The sequence below is a fragment of the Mobula hypostoma genome, chromosome 4 (genome assembly GCF_963921235.1).
Source record: "Mobula hypostoma chromosome 4, sMobHyp1.1, whole genome shotgun sequence".
Taxonomy (NCBI): Eukaryota; Metazoa; Chordata; class Chondrichthyes; order Myliobatiformes; family Myliobatidae; genus Mobula; species Mobula hypostoma.
In genome coordinates, this window is record NC_086100.1 from 2,605,340 (window position 1) to 2,626,758 (window position 21,419).

General features: G+C 44.4%; 1 protein-coding gene across 6 annotated transcripts in view; it reads left to right on the forward strand.

Moving 5' to 3' along the window:
- Positions 1-21,419, forward strand: part of tp63 (tumor protein p63) — a 444,822-nt gene that overhangs the window by 275,221 nt on the left and 148,182 nt on the right. For 3 of the 6 annotated variants that reach the window (XM_063045240.1, XM_063045242.1, XM_063045244.1), the window contains exon 4: positions 21,254-21,403. The exons of the other annotated variants lie outside the window; for them this stretch is intronic. In XM_063045240.1, the coding sequence (XP_062901310.1) occupies positions 21,254-21,403 (150 nt within the window). The remainder of the gene's footprint in view (positions 1-21,253; positions 21,404-21,419) is intronic. 6 annotated transcript variants of the gene reach the window in all.

Below are 21,419 nucleotides of genomic sequence, written 5' to 3' on the forward strand. Positions count from 1 at the left end.
CCCTCTCTGAGATTTCCCGCCGTTTCAATGGGAATGAGTGTGCTGGTGTGGGGTGTTTGTGATCGCTCTCTGAGATTTCCCACCGTTTCAATGGGAATGAGTGTGCTGGTGTGGGGTGTATGTAGTCCTCTCTGAGATTTCCCGCCGTTTCAATGGGAATGAGTGTGCTGGTGTGGGGTGTATGTGATCCCTCTCTGAGATTTCCCGCCGTTTCAATGGGAATGAGTGTGCTGGTGTGGGACGTGTGTAGTCCTCTCTGAGATTTCCCGCCGTTTCAATGGGAATGAGTGTGCTGGTGTGGGGTGTGTGTAGTCCTCTCTGAGATTTCCCACCGTTTCAATGGGAATGAGTATGCTGGTGTGGGGTGTATGTGATCCCTCTCTGAGATTTCCCGCCGTTTCAATGGGAATGAGTGTGCTGGTGTGGGGTGTATGTGATCCCTCTCTGAGATTTCCCACCGTTTCAATGGGAATGAGTGTGCTGGTGTGGGGTGTGTGTAGTCCTCTCTGAGATTTCCCACCGTTTCAATGGGAATGAGTGTGCTGGTGTGGGGTGTATGTGATCCCTCTCTGAGATTTCCCGCCGTTTCAATGGGAATGAGTGTGCTGGTGTGGGGTGTTTGTGATCGCTCTTTGAGATTTCCCACCGTTTCAATGGGAATGAGTGTGCTGGTGTGGGGTGTATGTAGTCCTCTCTGAGATTTCCCGCCGTTTCAATGGGAATGAGTGTGCTGGTGTGGGACGTGTGTAGTCCTCTCTGAGATTTCCCACCGTTTCAATGGGAATGAGTGTGCTGGTGTGGGGTGTATGTGATCCCTCGCTGAGATTTCCCGCCGTTTCAATGGGAATGAGTGTGCTGGTGTGGGGTGTATGTGATCCCTCTCTGAGATTTCCCACCGTTTCAATGGGAATGAGTGTGCTGGTGTGGGGTGTATGTAGTCCTCTCTGAGATTTCCCACCGTTTCAATGGGAATGAGTGTGCTGGTGTGGGACGTGTGTAGTCCTCTCTGAGATTTCCCACCGTTTCAATGGGAATGAGTGTGCTGGTGTGGGGTGTGTGTAGTCCTCTCTGAGATTTCCCACCGTTTCAATGGGAATGAGTATGCTGGTGTGGGTGTATGTGATCCCTCTCTGAGATTTCCCGCCGTTTCAATGGGAATGAGTGTGCTGGTGTGGGGTGTTTGTGATCGCTCTCTGAGATTTCCCACCGTTTCAATGGGAATGAGTGTGCTGGTGTGGGGTGTATGTAGTCCTCTCTGAGATTTCCCGCCGTTTCAATGGGAATGAGTGTGCTGGTGTGGGACGTGTGTAGTCCTCTCTGAGATTTCCCACCGTTTCAATGGGAATGAGTGTGCTGGTGTGGGGTGTATGTGATCCCTCTCTGAGATTTCCCGCCGTTTCAATGGGAATGAGTGTGCTGGTGTGGGGTGTTTGTGATCGCTCTCTGAGATTTCCCGCCGTTTCAATGGGAATGAGTGTGCTGGTGTGGGACGTGTGTAGTCCTCTCTGAGATTTCCCACCGTTTCAATGGGAATGAGTGTGCTGGTGTGGGGTGTATGTGATCCCTCTCTGAGATTTCCCGCCGTTTCAATGGGAATGAGTGTGCTGGTGTGGGGTGTTTGTGATCGCTCTCTGAGATTTCCCACCGTTTCAATGGGAATGAGTGTGCTGGTGTGGGGTGTATGTAGTCCTCTCTGAGATTTCCCGCCGTTTCAATGGGAATGAGTGTGCTGGTGTGGGGTGTATGTGATCCCTCTCTGAGATTTCCCGCCGTTTCAATGGGAATGAGTGTGCTGGTGTGGGACGTGTGTAGTCCTCTCTGAGATTTCCCGCCGTTTCAATGGGAATGAGTGTGCTGGTGTGGGGTGTGTGTAGTCCTCTCTGAGATTTCCCACCGTTTCAATGGGAATGAGTATGCTGGTGTGGGGTGTATGTGATCCCTCTCTGAGATTTCCCGCCGTTTCAATGGGAATGAGTGTGCTGGTGTGGGGTGTATGTGATCCCTCTCTGAGATTTCCCACCGTTTCAATGGGAATGAGTGTGCTGGTGTGGGGTGTGTGTAGTCCTCTCTGAGATTTCCCACCGTTTCAATGGGAATGAGTGTGCTGGTGTGGGGTGTATGTGATCCCTCTCTGAGATTTCCCGCCGTTTCAATGGGAATGAGTGTGCTGGTGTGGGGTGTTTGTGATCGCTCTTTGAGATTTCCCACCGTTTCAATGGGAATGAGTGTGCTGGTGTGGGGTGTATGTAGTCCTCTCTGAGATTTCCCGCCGTTTCAATGGGAATGAGTGTGCTGGTGTGGGACGTGTGTAGTCCTCTCTGAGATTTCCCACCGTTTCAATGGGAATGAGTGTGCTGGTGTGGGGTGTATGTGATCCCTCGCTGAGATTTCTCGCCGTTTCAATGGGAATGAGTGTGCTGGTGTGGGGTGTATGTGATCCCTCTCTGAGATTTCCCACCGTTTCAATGGGAATGAGTGTGCTGGTGTGGGGTGTATGTAGTCCTCTCTGAGATTTCCCACCGTTTCAATGGGAATGAGTGTGCTGGTGTGGGACGTGTGTAGTCCTCTCTGAGATTTCCCACCGTTTCAATGGGAATGAGTGTGCTGGTGTGGGGTGTGTGTAGTCCTCTCTGAGATTTCCCACCGTTTCAATGGGAATGAGTATGCTGGTGTGGGTGTATGTGATCCCTCTCTGAGATTTCCCACCGTTTCAATGGGAATGAGTGTGCTGGTGTGGGGTGTGTGTAGTCCTCTCTGAGATTTCCCACCGTTTCAATGGGAATGAGTGTGCTGGTGTGGGGTGTATGTGATCCCTCTCTGAGATTTCCCGCCGTTTCAATGGGAATGAGTGTGCTGGTGTGGGGTGTTTGTGATCGCTCTCTGAGATTTCCCACCGTTTCAATGGGAATGAGTGTGCTGGTGTGGGGTGTATGTAGTCCTCTCTGAGATTTCCCGCCGTTTCAATGGGAATGAGTGTGCTGGTGTGGGACGTGTGTAGTCCTCTCTGAGATTTCCCACCGTTTCAATGGGAATGAGTGTGCTGGTGTGGGGTGTATGTGATCCCTCTCTGAGATTTTCCGCTGTTTCAATGGGAATGAGTGTGCTGGTGTGGGGTGTTTGTGATCGCTCTCTGAGATTTCCCACCGTTTCAATGGGAATGAGTGTGCTGGTGTGGGGTGTGTGTAGTCCTCTCTGAGATTTCCCACCGTTTCAATGGGAATGAGTGTGCTGGTGTGGGGTGTATGTGATCCCTCTCTGAGATTTCCCGCCGTTTCAATGGGAATGAGTGTGCTGGTGTGGGGTGTTTGTGATCGCTCTCTGAGATTTCCCACCGTTTCAATGGGAATGAGTGTGCTGGTGTGGGACGTGTGTAGTCCTCTCTGAGATTTCCCGCCGTTTCAATGGGAATGAGTGTGCTGGTGTGGGGTGTGTGTAGTCCTCTCTGAGATTTCCCACCGTTTCAATGGGAATGAGTATGCTGGTGTGGGGTGTATGTGATCCCTCTCTGAGATTTCCCGCCGTTTCAATGGGAATGAGTGTGCTGGTGTGGGGTGTATGTGATCCCTCTCTGAGATTTCCCACCGTTTCAATGGGAATGAGTGTGCTGGTGTGGGGTGTGTGTAGTCCTCTCTGAGATTTCCCACCGTTTCAATGGGAATGAGTGTGCTGGTGTGGGGTGTATGTGATCCCTCTCTGAGATTTCCCGCCGTTTCAATGGGAATGAGTGTGCTGGTGTGGGGTGTTTGTGATCGCTCTTTGAGATTTCCCACCGTTTCAATGGGAATGAGTGTGCTGGTGTGGGGTGTATGTAGTCCTCTCTGAGATTTCCCGCCGTTTCAATGGGAATGAGTGTGCTGGTGTGGGGTGTATGTGATCCCTCTCTGAGATTTCCCGCCGTTTCAATGGGAATGAGTGTGCTGGTGTGGGGTGTTTGTGATCGCTCTCTCTTTGATTTCCCACCGTTTCAATGGGAATGAGTGTGCTGGTGTGGGGTGTATGTAGTCCTCTCTGAGATTTCCCGCCGTTTCAATGGGAATGAGTGTGCTGGTGTGGGACGTGTGTAGTCCTCTCTGAGATTTCCCACCGTTTCAGTGGGAATGAGTGTGCTGGTGTGGGTGTATGTGATCCCTCTCTGAGATTTCCCGCCGTTTCAATGGGAATGAGTGTGCTGGTGTGGGGTGTTTGTGATCGCTCTCTGAGATTTCCCACCGTTTCAATGGGAATGAGTGTGCTGGTGTGGGGTGTATGTAGTCCTCTCTGAGATTTCCCGCCGTTTCAATGGGAATGAGTGTGCTGGTGTGGGGTGTATGTGATCCCTCTCTGAGATTTCCCGCCGTTTCAATGGGAATGAGTGTGCTGGTGTGGGGTGTTTGTGATCGCTCTCTGAGATTTCCCACCGTTTCAATGGGAATGAGTGTGCTGGTGTGGGACGTGTGTAGTCCTCTCTGAGATTTCCCGCCGTTTCAATGGGAATGAGTGTGCTGGTGTGGGGTGTGTGTAGTCCTCTCTGAGATTTCCCACCGTTTCAATGGGAATGAGTATGCTGGTGTGGGGTGTATGTGATCCCTCGCTGAGATTTCCCTCCGTTTCAATGGGAATGAGTGTGCTGGTGTGGGGTGTATGTGATCCCTCTCTGAGATTTCCCACCGTTTCAATGGGAATGAGTGTGCTGGTGTGGGGTGTGTGTAGTCCTCTCTGATATTTCCCACCGTTTCAATGGGAATGAGTGTGCTGGTGTGGGGTGTATGTGATCCCTCTCTGAGATTTCCCGCCGTTTCAATGGGAATGAGTGTGCTGGTGTGGGGTGTTTGTGATCGCTCTTTGAGATTTCCCACCGTTTCAATGGGAATGAGTGTGCTGGTGTGGGGTGTATGTAGTCCTCTCTGAGATTTCCCGCCGTTTCAATGGGAATGAGTGTGCTGGTGTGGGACGTGTGTAGTCCTCTCTGAGATTTCCCACCGTTTCAATGGGAATGAGTGTGCTGGTGTGGGGTGTATGTGATCCCTCTCTGAGATTTCCCGCTGTTTCAATGGGAATGAGTGTGCTGGTGTGGGGTGTTCGTGATCGCTCTCTGAGATTTCCCACCGTTTCAATGGGAATGAGTGTGCTGGTGTGTGGTGTATGTAGTCCTCTCTGAGATTTCCCGCCGTTTCAATGGGAATGAGTGTGCTGGAGTGGGGTGTATGTGATCCCTCTCTGAGATTTCCCGCCGTTTCAATGGGAATGAGTGTGCTGGTGTGGGGTGTTTGTGATCGCTCTCTGAGATTTCCCACCGTTTCAATGGGAATGAGTGTGCTGGTGTGGGACGTGTGTAGTCCTCTCTGAGATTTCCCGCCGTTTCAATTGGAATGAGTGTGCTGGTGTGGGGTGTGTGTAGTCCTCTCTGAGATTTCCCACTGTTTCAATGGGAATGAGTGTGCTGGTGTGGGGTGTATGTGATCCCTCTCTGAGATTTCCCGCCGTTTCAATGGGAATGAGTGTGCTGGTGTGGGGTGTATGTAGTCCTCTCTGAGATTTCCCATCGTTTCAATGGGAATGAGTGTGCTGGTGTGGGGTGTAGTCCTCTCTGAGATTTCCCGCCGTTTCAATGGGAATGAGTGTGCTGTTGTGAGACGTGTGTAGTCCTCTCTGAGAATTCCCGCCGTTTCAATGGGAATGAGTGTGCTGGTGTGGGGTGTATGTGATCCCTCTCTGAGATTTCCCGCCGTTTCAATGGGAATGAGTGTGCTGGTGTCGGGTGTATGACCTTAAGACAAAGGAGCAGAATTAGGCCATTTAGCCCATTGAGTCCACTCCTCCATTTCATCATGGCTGATCCCGGATCCCATTCATCCCTTGACGCTTCGACCAATCAGGAATCTATCCTATGAATATACTCATGGACTTGGCCTCCCCGTAGTCTGTGGCAGAACATTTCACAAACTCACCATTCACTGGTGAAAAAAATTCCTGCACACTTCCATTCTAAAAGGTCGCCCCTCAGTCTTGAGGCTGTGTCCACTAGTTCTGGATATACCCACCAAAAGAAACATCCTCTCCACATCCACCTTATGTAGTCCTTTCAACATTCGGCAGGTTTCAATGAGATCCCCATGTATTCTTCTGAATTCCAGTGAGTTATAGGCCCAAAGCTGCCAAATGCTCCTCAATTAACCAATTTGCTCCGGGATCAATAAAGTATGACTATGACTATATGTTGACCCCTTCCTGGAATTATCCTCGTTAATCTCTTCTGGACTCTCTCCAATGACAACACATCCTTTCTGACATATGGGTCTCAAAACTGTTGATGATACTCCAAGTGCAGCCTGACTAATGTCTTATAAAGGCTCAGCATTATCTCCTTGTTTTTATTTTCTTTTTCCCTTGAAATAAATGTCAACATTGCATTTGCCTTCTTTACCACTGACTCAACCTGTAAATTAACCTCTGGGAGTCTTGCATGAGGACTCCTATGTCCATTTGAAGCTCTGATGTTTGAACCTTCTCCTCATTTATATAATAGTCCTCACTATTGTTCTTTTTACAAAAATGCATTATCATACATTTCCCAACACTGTATTCCATCTGCCACTTTTTTGCCCATTCTTCCAATTTCTCTAAGTTCCACTGCAATCACATTGCTTCCTCAGCACTACCTACCCCTCCACCTATCTTCGTATCATCCACAAACTTTGCCACATAACTATCAATTCCATAATCCAAATCACTAACGGACTATTTGCAAAGTAGCATTCTCAATACTGACCCCTGAGAACTACTACTATGTTGACTCAGGCCTAGGGGGCCGGCGTTGGGCATGATGACAGACTCTCCACTTCTCCCTCTCCCTCATCAGTGTGTTCAGTTCATCTACATTAGCTGCGCCGCTGTCTTCTTGGAGCGTGTTGCCCATTGGCTTGGGAGGGCGCCCAGGGTTCACCCTCCCATGCTTGGGCTCCCATATGATGACTAGGCTGGCAGGTAGCTCGGGATGGCGTAGACAGTGCTCCGCTAGTTGCAGTCTTCTCGCCTCAATTTTAGTGGTGAGCATCGATAGGTCGTCATAGAGCTCAACGTTTGTCATGAGAAACATCATTAGTAACCAACAGCCAACCAGAAAAGGTCCCTCACTGAGATATACCATTGTTTCAGTGGGAATGAGTAGGAGTTAAGATTCCGAAGGGAGCTGGAAAAGAGATGCAATAATGGTAATGACACAATTGTAATGGGGGGACTTCATAATGCAAGGGGATTGCGAAAATCAGTTGGTGTCAGTTTGCAAGCAGGGAATTTGTTGAATGCCTACGAGATGTCTTTTTTGAGGCATCAGAGAGGAGCTTGCCCAGGTGGATTTAGAAACATAGAAACATAGAAAATAGGTGCAGGAGTAGGCCATTCGGCCCTTCGAGCCTGCACCGCCATTTATTATGATCATGGCTGATCATCCAACTCAGAACCCAGCCTTCCCTCCATACCCCCTGACCCCTGTAGCCACAAGGGCCATATCTAACTTCCTTTTAAACATAGCTAATGAACTGGCCTCAACAGTTTGCTGTGGCAGAGAATTCCACAGATTCACCACTCTCTGTGTGAAGAAGTTTTTCCTAACCTCGGTCCTAAAAGGCTTCCCCTCTATCCTCAAACTGTGACCCCTCGTTCTAGACCTCCCCAACATCGGGAACAATCTTCCCGCATCTAGCCTGTCCAATCCCTTTAGGATCTTATACGTTTCAATCAGATCCCCCCTCAATCTTCTAAATTCCAACGAGTACAAGCCCAGTTCATCCAGTCTTTCTTCATATGAAAGACCTGCCATCCCAGGAATCAATCTGGTGAACCTTCTTTGTACTCCCTCTGTGGCAAAGATGTCTTTCCTCAGATTAGGGGACCAAAACTGCACACAATACTCCAGGTGTGGTCTCACCAAGGCCTTGTACAACTGCAGTAGTACCTCCCTGCTCCTGTACTCGAATCCTCTCGCTATAAATGCCAGCATACCATTCGCCTTTTTCACCGCCTGCTGTACCTGCATGCCCACTTTCAATGACTGGTGTATAATGACACCCAGGTCTCGTTGCACCTCCCATTTTCCTAATCGGCCACCATTCAGATAATAATCTGTTTTCCTATTTTTGCCACCAAAGTGGATAACTTCACATTTATCCACATTAAATTGCATCTGCCATGAGTTTGCCCACTCACCCAACCTATCCAAGTCACCCTGCATCCTCTTAGCATCCTCCTCACTGCTAACACTGCCGCCCAGCTTTGTGTCATCCGCAAACTTGGAGATGCTGCATTTAATTCCCTCATCCAAGTCATTAATATATATTGTAAACAACTGGGGTCCCAGCACTGAGCCTTGCGGTACCCCACTAGTCACCGCCTGCCGGGATGACAGTAGACCAGAGCTGGTTGAAATTTCTGGGAATAGTTCACAAGGCGCAGGATAGATATGTTCCAAAGAGGAAGAAGTTCTCAAATGGCAGGAGTAGGCAACCGTGGCTGACAAAGGAAGTTAATGACTGCATAAAAACCAAAAAAAGGGCATATATGGTAGCAAAAGTGTGTGGCATTGGGAAACTTTTAAAATCCAACAAAAGGCAACTGAAAAAACTATAAGAAGGGAAAAATGAAATATGAGGACAAAATAGCCAATAATATAAAGCAGGATACCAAAGTTTTTTTCAATTATATAAAGTAAAAGTGAGGTGAGAGTTGATATTGGACCACTGGAAAATGATGCTGGTGAGGTAGTAATGGGGGACAAAGAAGTGGCAGATGAACTTCATGGGTACTTTGCATCTGTTTTCACTGAGGAAAATGCCAGATCTCTGTGAGTGTCAGGGAGCAGGATTGAGTGCCATTGCTATTACAAAGAAGAGTGGGCTGAAAGATGGCAGATGGAGTTTAATGCTGATAAATGTGAGGTGCTACATTTTGGTAGGACTAATCAAAATAGGACATGCATGGTAAATGGTAGGGTATTGAAGAATGCAGTAGAACAGAGGGATCTAGGAATAATGGTGCATAGTTCCCTGAAGATGGAATCTCATGTGGATAGAGTGGTGAAGAAAGCTTTTGGTATCCTGGCCTTTATAAATCAGAGCATTGAGTATAGGAGTTGGGATGTAATGATGAAATTGTACAAGGCATTGGTGAGGCCAAATTTGGAGTATTGTGTACAGTTCTGGTCACCGAATTATAGGAAAGATGTAACAAAGTAGAAAGTACAAAGATGATTTATTAGAATGTTACCTGGGTTTCATCTCCCAAGTTACAGAGAAAGGTTGAACAAGTTGGGTCTTTATTCTTTGGAACATAGAAGGTTGAGGGGGGACTTGATAGAGGTATTTAAGATTATGAGGGGGATTGATAGAGTTGATGTGGATAGGCTTTTTCCATTGAGAGTGGGGGAGATTCAAACAAGAGGACATGAGTTGAGAGTTAAAGGGCAAAAGTTTAGGGGTAACATGAGGGGGAACTTCTTTACTCAGAGAGTGGTAGCTGTGTGGAATGAGCTTCCAGCAGAAGTGGTTGAGGCAGGTTCGATGTTGTCATTTAAAGTTATATTGGATAGCTATATGGACAGGAAAGGAATGGAGGATTATGGGCTGAGTGCAGGTCAGTGGGACTAGGTGAGAGTAAGAGTTCGGCACAGACTAGAAGGACCGAGATGGTCGGTTTCCGCGCTGTAATTGTTAGATGGTTATATGGCTAAAGGAAAAAGTGCTAAGCAAACTGAAAAGTCTTCAGGTGGATAAGTCTCCTGGACCAGTTGGACTACATCCCAGAGTCCTGAGAGAGGTTGCGGAAGAGATAACAGATGCATTGGTCATGATTCCAGCATGGTCCCAGAGGACTGGAAGATTTCAAATGTCACTCCACTCTTTAAGAAGAGAGAAAGGCAAAAGAAAGGAAATTATGGGCCAGCTTGCCTAACCTCAGTGGTTGGGTAAGTGTTGTAGTCTATTATTCATCATCATCATCATCAGGTGCCGTGCCCAGTTTGAGCTTTGACTGCCGTGGCCCACACACTCCTGTTTCGATTCAAGTGGATCAATTCATTGGTATTCATTTCCAGTTCTCTGGCTGCTGTCTCCATCATCATTTGTCTTTGTCTTCCTCTTGCTTTCTTCCCTTCAATCTTTCCCATAATTATCGTGCATTCTAACTCCTCTTTCCTAATCACATGTCCAATGAAGTTATTATTAAGGATGAGAAATCGGGATACTTGAAGTCTAATGATAAAATAAGTCAGCATGGTTTCTGTGAAGGGATATCTTGCCTGACAAACCTGTTAAGAGTTCCGTGAGGAAGTATCAAGCAGGGTGGACAAAGGAGAGGTAGTGGATTTTCAGAAGGCATTCGATAGGGTGACACACATGGGGCTGCCTATGGCATTACAGGAAAGATACTGGAATGGATAGCAGAATGGCTGGAGGCAGCAAGTGGGAATAAAAAGGGGCTTTTTTTGATTGGCTGCCATTGACTAGTGGTGTTCCTTGGGTCAGTATTGGGTCCGCAGCTTTTCACGTTGTTTGTCGATGGTTTAGATAATGGAATTGATGGCTCTGTGCCAAAGTTTGTGGATGATATGAGGTAGGTGGAGGGGTAATAGTGTTGAGGAAGCAATGTGATTGCAGCAGGACTTAGACAAATTGGAAGAATGGGCAAAAAAGCAGCAGATGAATACAGTGTTGGGAAATGTATAATATTGCATTTTGGTAGAAGGAACAATAATGCGGACTATTATTGGAATTAGCCAAAGGAATTATGTACTCTTACGGTAGGGCATCTCTAGTATTCCTTACCCAAAGAGCATTGTGCAGCTTTGTTGCTGGGTTTTTAAAATTTATTTTGGGATGTAGTGCAGGATGGGCCCGTCTGGCCCAAAAAGTGGTGCTGTCTTGCAACCCACCCATTTAACCCCAGCCCAATCACAAGTCAATTTAAAATTACCAATTAACCTTCTAATTGTTGCGTCTTTGGAATGTGGGAAGAAGCTCACCAGCCTGCAAGGAGGAATGTGCAAACTCTTCACTGATAGCGGCGAGAATTAATGCCAACTCACTGGCACTGTAAAGGTTACACTAACCGCTATGCTACCATGTCACCATTCATGACAGTTAGATTTTTGGACATTAAGCGAGTTTAGAAATATGGGGTTAGTACTGAGGGAAAAGATAAGCAATAATCTTACTGAATGGCTTATTCATGCTTCTTTATAAAGTATTGTGTTCAGTTCTGGTCACCTCATTATAGGAAGATTGCTGTCTGGATTCGATAGCATGGTTTATGAGAATAGATTGAGCAAGCTACAGGAAATCTTTGTTACAGGAAAGATACTGATATGGATAGCAGAATGGCTGACAGGCAGGAGGAAACAAATGGGAATAAAGAGGACCTTTTCAGGTTTTCAGGTGTTCCTCGGGGTCAGTATTAGGACAGCTACTTTTCACATCGTTTGTCAATGATGTAGAAAATGGAATTGGTGGCTTTGTGGCAAAGTTTGCGGATGATACAAAGATAGGTAGAGGGGTAGGTGGTGCTGAGGAAGCAATGCGATTGCAGCAGGACTTAGACAAATTGGAAGAATGGGCAAAAAAGTGTCAGATGGAATACAGTGTTGGGAAATGTATGATAATATAATGCATTTTGGTAAAAGGAACAATAGTGTAGTCTTATCTAAGTGAGGGGAAGGTTCAAACATCAGAGGTGCAGAGGGGTTTAGGAGTGCTAATGCAAGACTCACAGAAGGTTAATTTACAGGTTGAGTCTGTGGTAAAGAAGCAAATGCAATGTTGCCATTTATTTCAAGGGGAATAGAATATAAAAGCAAGGAGCTAATGCTGAGCGTTTATAAGACACTAGTCAGGCCACACTGGAGTATTGTCAACAGTTTTGGGCCCCATATCTCAGAATGGATGTGTTGTCATTGGCGAGAGTCCAGAGGATGATTCTGGGAATGAAGGGGTTAACATATGAGGAGTGTTTGGCAGCTTTGGGCCTGTACTCACTGGAATTTAGTAGAATGCAGGGTGATCTCAATGAAACCCACTGAATGTTGAAAGGACTAGATAGGGTGGATGTGGAGAGGATGTTTCCTATGGTGGGGATATCCAGAATTAGAGGGCACAGCCTCAGAATCGACCTTTTAGGACGGAGGTAAGGAGGAATTTTTTTAGCCAGAGAGTAGTAAGTCTGTGGAACACTCAGCCACAGACTGCTGTGGAAGCCGCAGAGGATGACAGTTTCCAGAGTGGTCAGGACATCAAAGGATATGGCGAGAAGGTAGGTGTATGGAGTTCAGTGGGATCGAGGATCAGCCATGACAAAATGGTGGAACAGACTAGATGGGCTGAATGGCCTAATTCTCCTATGTCTTATGGTTTTATGGAGTATGCTGGTGTAGAGTATATGTCACCCTCACTGAGATTAACCATCATTTGTTTCAATGGGGATTAATAAAAAAAACCTAAATCAATATCAGCTGTATGTTCTATGTACAACGTCTTTGCTAAACTGTATGGATTACAATGTGTACATCCAACAGGGAATTAAAGTCTCCTTGTGTGAGATCTCATAAGATGTAGGAATAGTATTCAGCCATTAGTCCTGTCAATTCTGCTCTGCCATTACATCATGGCCGATTCATTACCCCTCTGACCATCATTCAAATTCTCCTGCCTTTTCCCCGTAACTTATGGTGTTCTGATGAATCAAGAACCTGTCACCCTCTACTTTATATATACTCAATGACTTGGCCTGCTCAGCTGTCTGTGGTAATGAATTCCACAGATTCACCACCCTCTGGTTAAGTTAATTCCTCCTCATCTCTGTTCCCTCTATTCTGAGGCTGTGTCCTTTGGTCCTGGACTCACCTATGTTAGGAAACATCCTTTCGACATCCACTCTAAGCCTTTCAATATTCAATTAGTTCCTTGTGTGAGATCTCATAAAGAGATCTCCTTTCAAACTTGTAAACTCCAGCAGGTACAGTCCCATTTCCTGTGTAACAGGAATCTGCAGATCAGAAAATGTTATTCTGCTGGATTTATGCAGTGCAAGTAGGAGGTGTCCGGAAACCTCTCTGCCCCTACTATTTCTTTGTTAATTGGAGTGTGAAAACGTTGGAATAACACAGCAACGTAAGTGAGAATCCAAGTTAACATTTCAAATCGATCAACTTTCACCTAAGTTCTCTTCGTCTGAAATAGATTTCTCATTGAAACTTATTGAATATTGAAAGGCCAAGATCGAGTGGATGTGAAGGGGATGTTTCCTTTTGTGGGTGAGTCTAGGACCAGAGGGCTCAGCCTCAGAAAAGAGGAACGTCCATTTAGTACAGAGATGAGGAGGAATTTCTTAGCCAAAAGGTGGTAAATCTTTGGAATTCATTGCCACAGATGGTAGTAGAGGCTAAGTTACTGGGTGCATATAAGGCAGAGGCTGATAGGTTCTTGATTAGACAGGTCATCAAAAGATATGGGAAGAAGGTAGGAGAATGGGGTTGAGAGGAATAATAAATCAGTCTAGATGGAATGTGGGAGCAGACTCAATGGGCCAGATGGCCTAATTTTGTACCTTGTTTTATGGTCAAATGGTCTTATGGTGTAAGCTCTAGTACATGACTGAATTCTTTATACTCTGTTTGACGGTAATTGACGTAACTTTTTCTCTGTCCTATTGCGTAGCACGTTCATTGTCACAGACTCTCAGCTGCTTCCTTCACGTTGTGCACTGGGCACGTATCAAATGTACCTTTGCGTTAGGGCATGTCGGCATCCTAAAGGTCTTCAGAAGTTTAAAAACGTCACTGCAAACTGAATCAAACTCAGAATCAGGTTTAACATCACTGGCAAATATTGTGAAGTTTGTTGTTTTGAGGCAACAGTACTTTGTAATACATAATTATAAAAAGCTAAAAATTACAATACAAACTATATACATACAGTGTCTATAAAAAGTATTCACACCCCACGGAAGATTTTCACATTTTATTGTTTTACAACATTGAATCTCATGGTGGAATTCCTTTGTCTTTTTTGACACTGATCAACAGAAAAAGACTCTTTCGTGTCAAAGTGCAAATAGAATCAGGTTCATTATCACCGGCATGTGACATGAAATTTGTTAACTTAGCAGCAGTTCAATGCAATACATAATCTAGCAGAGAAAAAAATAAAATCAAAATAATAATAGCAATAAATAAACAAGTAAATCAATTACAGTATATGTATATTGAAAAGATTTTTAAAAGTGCAAAAAACAGAAATACTGTATATTAATTAAAAGTGAGGTATTGTCCAAGGGTTCAATGTCCATTTAGGAATCGGATGGCAGAGGGGAAGAAGCTGTTCCTGAATCGCTGAGTGTGTGCCTTCAGGCTTTTGTATCTCCTACTTAACAGTGAGAAAAGGCCCTGCCCTGGGTGCTGGAGGTCCTTAGTAATGGACACTGCCTCTCTGAGACACCACTCCCTGAAGATGTCCTGGGTACTTTGTAAGCTAGTACCCAAGATGGAGCTGACTAGATTTACAACCCTCTGCGGTGCCCCCCCCACCCCCCAAACGCCTAATGAAATATAGCTGCCGTCTTGCCTTCTTTATATCTACTTGGATATGTTGGGACCAGATTAGATCCTTGGTGATCTTGACACTCAGGAACTTCAAACTGCTCACTCTCTCCACTTCTGATCCCTCTATGAGGATTGGTATGTGTTCCTTCATCTTACCCTTCCTGAAGTCCACAATCAGCTCTTTCGTCTTACTGACGTTGTGTGCCAGGTTGTTGCTGTGACACCATTCCACTAGTTTACATACCTCACTCCTGTACGCCCTCTCGTCACCACCTGAGATTCTACCAACAATGGTTGTATCATCAGCAAATTTATAGATGGTATTTGAGCTATGCCTAGCCACACAGTCATGTGTATATAGAGAGTAGAGCAGTGGGCTAAGCACACACCCCTGAGGTGTACCAGTGTTGATTGTCAGTGAGGAGGGTATGTTATCACCAATTCGCACAGACTCTGGTCTTCTGGTTAGGAAGTCGAGGATCCAATTGCAGAAGGAGGTACAGAGGCCCAGGTTCTGCAACTTCTCAATCAGAATTGTGGGTATGATGGTATTAAATGCTGAGCTATACAGCATCCTGACATAGGTGTTCGTATTGTCGAGGTGGTCTAAAGCCGTGTGGAGAGCCATTGAGACTGCGTCTGCTGTTGACCTATTGTGACAATAGGCAAATTGCAATGGGTCCAGGTCCTTGCTGAGGCACGAGTTCAGTCTAGTCATGACCAACCTCTCAAAGCATTTCATCACTGTAGATGTGAGTGCTACCGGGCAATAGTCGTCAAGGTGGCCCACATTATTCTTCTTAGGCACTGGTATAATTGTTGCCATTTTGAAGCAAAGGGTCTCTACAAAGTGATCTAAATTAATTACAGATAAAAACACAAATAAAATTATCACTGCTGCAGCCAATTGGTTTTAGAAGTCACATAATTAGTTAAGTGGAGACCTGTATGTAGTCAAGGTGTTTCAATTGATTGTAGTAAAATTACACCTGTATCTGGAAGGTCCAACTGCTGATGAGTCAGTATCCTGGCAAAAACTACACCATGTAGACAAGAGAACACTCCAAGCAACTCTGCAAAAAGGTTATTGAAAAGCACAAGTCAGGAGATGGATACATGAAAATTTCCAAGTCACTGAATATCCCTTGGAGTACAGTTAGATCAATCATCAAGAAAGGGAAAGAATATGGCACAGCTGTAAATCTGCCTAGAGCAGGCCATCTTCAAAAACTGGGTGACGATGCAAGAAGGGGTGAAGTGAGAGAGGTTAACAAGAGATCTATTCTCTATGGAGGAGTTACAAGCTTCAGTGGCTGTGATGGGAAAGACTGCGCATACAATTGTTGCCCGGGTTCTTCACCAATAACACAAGAATGGCAAAGAGAAAGCCACTGTTGAAAACACTCACATGAAACCTTGGCTAGAGTTTGCCAGAAGGCACGTGGGAGTCTCGGAAAACAGCTGGAAGAAGGTCCTGTGGTTTGATGAAACCAAAATTGAGCCTTTTGACCATCAGACTAAGCGCTATGTTTGGCATAAGCCAAACACCACACATCATAAAAATACCATCCCTGCCGTGAAGTATGGTGGTGGCTGTATCATGCTGTGGGAATGCTTCACTGCAGCAGGCTCTGGAAGGCTTGTGAAGGTAGAAAGTAAAACAAATGCAGCAAAATACAGGGAAATTCTGGAGGAAAACCTGATGCAGTCTCCAAGAGAACTGCAACTTAGGAGAAGATTTGTCTTCCAGCAAGACAATGACCCCAAGCATAAAGCCAAAGTTACACAGGAATAACTTAAAAACAAAAAAAGTTCATGTCCTGGAGTGGCCAAGTCAGAGTCTAGACCTTAATCCAATTGAGAATTTGTGGTTGGACTTGAAAAGGACTGTTCACTCACAATCCCCATGCAATCTAACAGGGCTTGAGCAGTTTTGTAAAGAATGGGGAAAAATTACTGTGTCCGGATGTGCAAAGCTGATAGAGACCTATTCACACAGACTGAAGGGTTTCATGCTGCCAAAGGTACATCTACTAAATTTTGTCTTGATGGAGGTGAATACTTATGCAAGCAATTATTTTGTGTTTTATATTTGTAATTAATTTAGATCACTTTGTAGAGACTCGTTTTCACCTTGACATGAATGAGTCCTTTCTGTTGATCAGTGTCAAAAAAGCCAAATTAAATCCACTGCGATCTAATGTTGTAAGACAAAACAAAACGCTAAAACTTCCAAGGGGGTGAATACTTTTTATAGTCATTCTATATATTAAATGACTAGTGCAAAAAGGGAGCAAAAATAGTGAGGTAGTGTACATAAGTTAGCATACATTCAGAAATCTGATGGCCATGAGCAGTGGCAGCTCTTGAATCGTTGAGTGTGTGTCTTCAGGCTCCTGTAACTCTTTCTTGATGTTAGCGATGGGAAGAGGGATTGTTCTAGATATTTAGGGCCCTTAATGATGGATGCTGCCTTTTTGAGACATCACCTTTTAAAGATATCCTTGATGCTGGGGAGGTGAGTGTCCATGAAGGGGATGACTAAATTTACAACTTACTGCAGCTTTTTCTGACCCTGTGCATTTCTGTCCTCAGCAATCTTTGGATGCAAATAATTCACTGGACTGCCTGTTAATCCTTCCACCAATTCCCTCAGTCCCAAATATTTTATTTTCTGATTTGGTGGTCATCTCTAATAAGTCATGCATTTAATACTTTAATTATCCTTTGAGGGTACTGCTCAGCTGCCACTATAAAATGCTGCAAAGTTCTATTTAAAGGAATTATTTAAAAATGATGTAGTCCTCATGAACACGAGGAAATCTGCAGATGCTGGAAATTCAAGCAACACACATCAAAGTTGCTGGTGAACGCAGCGGGTCAGGCAGCATCTCTAGGAAGAGGTACAGTCGACGTTTCGAGCCGAGAACCTTCGTCAGGACTAACTGAAAGAACTAACACCGCCCAAAACATGGACTGTTTATTCATTTCCACAGGTGTTGCCTGATCTGCTGAGTTCCTCCAGCATTTTGTGTATGAAGACCTGCATTTCCAGCATCTGCAGAATCACATTTTTAAAAAAAACTAGTATCAGTTGTTTGTCCACATGACACCACCACATTCCTGAACAATATCCACAGATTGAACATCTTATCAACATGTGTCTGGATGGTGTTCAGCTCTCGCCTGGGCATTGTTTCTTTACTTGAGGAGTTTGTGATAGAATTGAACCCTGGAATCATAAGCAAACTTCCTACTCTGTCTCCATGAGGGTGAAAAGGTTATGTCTGCAGCAGCTGAAGATGACTGCACCTGGAATCCTGCCCCAAGGAAGCCAGAAACCTCTGGCTCAGATCACTTGCCCTCAACAATCATATCTGTCCTCTTCTCTGTGAGTGATGACTGTCGTTGACTTTAATGTTATTGATGGTCCTTGGTACTTCATTTGTGTACCTTGTTTTCATCTCACTTCTACCACTACTAATTTAAACTTTTGTACCTCTCCCAAGTTAGCACCATGATTTCAGGCAGATATGAGTCAGAGTAGGGTCAGGTTTAACATCACTGGCATATATCATGACATTTGTAATTTTGTGGCTGCTGATGCACTGTATATATAATTAAAACTGTAAATTACAGTAAGAAATGTATAGCAAAAAATAGTGAGGTTGTGTTCATGGGTTCATTGTCCATTCAGAAATCCGATGGCCGAAGCTGTTTCTAAAATGTTGAGTGTGTCTCTTCAGGCTCCTGTACCTCCTCCTTGATGTCACCTTTATGAGGCATTGCCTTTTGACAATGTCCTCGATGCTGGGTGTGTCTTGCCTTTTTCTTCTTTACCCATCCAGGCTGGTGCATGGATGATTATATTGTGTAGTACTTCAGGCCATGTGCTTGCAGATTAAGGTGGAATACTAACAGAACGTAAGCATGAATTAAATTTTAATTATATTTTCAAATGTTTATATTTCTGAGTAATTAGCAAAACCATCTCCTGCTCGAGCTCTCAGATCTTCTTCTGTCGGACTCATAAATTGAACAATTTCCCTCAAAAAGATGGTTCGCAGCTCAACTTTTTTGAACTATGGTCCTAAGGCCTTCCATTTGTCAAGGTCAACCATGGATGTTGCGTCGTAACTGTGTACATGATACACAAGCCAGGACAAGATGATATGGAGAGCAAGTTGTTGCAGGCTCCCCCTCCCCATAAGAATCCAAAGGAACAGCAGAGACTCATACAGTTAGGCACCAGCAGCATCACGAGTTGCCAGTCTGCATTAAACTCAATGTTGACTGCCTTAGGGATCACACTCTAAACTGTGAAATTCCATACCTAAAACTATAAGGGATGCAGACTGTCCTGACACTTTCAAACCTGTTTATTTAACCTTGCTTTGAACAAACATCTTTTTGTCTTTTATTTTCGTGTTTGTATCTTATCCCAGTGTAAAGCACTTTGAACTACATCGACTGTATGAAAAGCGCTGGATAAATAAGTTGTCATTATTAGTATCAGTTATTTTTACTCAGCTCAAGCTGGTAAAACCTGAGGTACGGGCATAGACAAGCATCCCCATTTCTCAATTGTTAGACACTTTTGGACTATTCCAGTGGTGTTTAGTATTGTGGCTTTCTGGAGATTTACATAAGTTTAGTGTGTAGACCTAATTGTATAATACTATTGTGTGGTGACTTTGGGGTGATACCAGTTGCAGATATTACCAACGGGACAATGTACAACCAGAGTCTTTCAATTTCTTTTTTAATTCAACATATTTCTGGAGTTTCTCACTTATTGATTTCTGCATGTTATGTGTCTTTGGAATGGATATATCGATTAAATAAATTGATCTTGCTTGTTTATCCTGTAACATTAGATCTAGACAGTGGATTGGTTGTAATATAATTTGTAGGAATCTGACCCTAAAACTGGATTAGGCTTGTATTTATAGTAAGGTATGGTTCCTCATATGACTTTGCATTATTGATGTAATTATTATTATCATTATTACCACTTAAGCTGAGAGTTCTTAATTTGGGCAGAGTTAATAAGAGCAAAGGCAAGGGTGAACAGGATCTGGTTATGAGAGATGAGGAGGAATTTCTTTAGGCAGAGGATGGTTAATCTTTGGCACAGACAGCCACAGAGGCCAAAGTCCTTGGATGTACTTATAGTAGAGTTTGATAGGTTCTTGGTTAGTCAAACGTAACGGGAAGAAAGCAGGAGTGTGGGGTTGAGAGGGATAATAGATCTGCTGCGAAGTTGGAGTGTGGCATGTTTGAGGAGCAGTGGTTAGAGTGAGGGTGAAGAATGTTCCAGACGGAGCTGGAGTGAGCAAATCGGACCGGAGTCAGAGCAGTGGGGCTTTGGAGTCTGTACACCAGTTCAATGTAAGCACTGGGCCGATTTGGAAACGTCTAGTGAGGGCCAGAGTGTGAAAGCAAGGTCCAGGTACAGAGTGTATCGCTGCCATGGGGCCTGGCTCCCAATGCGGGGGACAACACAGTGTTTGGACAATTTAATTGTCAGTCCAGATAGATTGAAAAGGCAGGGGGGTCAGGCTGATTTTGTTTGTTCTTCAGTGACGTTTACTCCTCTCTCCGCAATGCTGAGATTGTGAGAATGCTCCAGATTTCATGTCTCTGAGATCCAAGGTGGTTTGTCCCACTGTATGATGATGAATTAAGGCTGAGGCTGTGGGACTGCTCTGGGCTTCGTGTCTATGGACTCAGTTCAATTCTGAATGATGTAGCTTGCTCTTATTGGTTGCACAATTTATGTTTTTTTCTCTCTGCACATTGGGTGTTGGTCTTTTTTTTAAATTGGGTTCTTTTGGGTTTCTTGTTTTGTGGCTGCCTGTAAGCAGACGAATCTCAAGGTTGTATAACTTATACATTCTTTGATAATAAATGTACGTTGAACTTTGAATGGTGTAATGTGATCATGATGTGTTTATAAAGCAGCATTTCAGATACACCTAGAACATGGTGGTGTTGCATTTTCAAGACACCACCTGAAGGTTGAGTGCACTGATAAGAATTATTTTAAAGTAGATTTTGCTTTTTTCTTTTATTCAATATTCAGCTCTTGCTTGCCAGCTGAGAACTGGAGGGTATAAGTGGTGTGCATAGTGGGAGGGTGAAAGTTAAAAACTCAGCCGGCTCCATCATGGGCACTAGCCTCCCCAGCATCCATGTCGTTATTTTTTTCTCCGTTTGCCCTAAGTATTTAATCTAAATATATATATCTTTTTGTAATTTAGAGTTTTATTATGTATTGCATTTTACTGCTGCCATGAAATAACAAATTTCACAACCTATGCCAGTGATATGAAACCTGATTCTGATTTACATCTTTGATGAGCTAACATCCTGATCTGTCTGATGTATCAGAAAAGGCTAAATAATCTGAATCGAGAAACAATAAAAACCAGGAGTGATTGTACTCAGAATCAGAATCAGGTTTCATTTCACTGGCATATGTCGTGAAATTTGTTGTTTTGTGGCAGCAGTGCATTGTTATAAATAATTTTTTTAAACTATAAATTACAACAAGAAATATATATAGATTTAAAAAAGTAAATTAAGTAAGTAGTTTATTTAGCTTATATATTTTAAAAAGTAAATTAAATAAGGGATGTTGTGCAGAACGATGTGAAAACTCACGAAGGGGCTCACTAATTTCTACAGATGTACTGTGGAGAGCATCGTAACTGGTTTCATCACTGCCTGGCATGGAGGGGCCACTGCACAGGACTAGAAAAAGCTGCAGAAAGTTGTAAACTCATCCAGCTCCATCATGGGCACCAGTCTCCCCAGCATCCAGGACATCTTCAAAAGGTGATGTCTCAAAAAC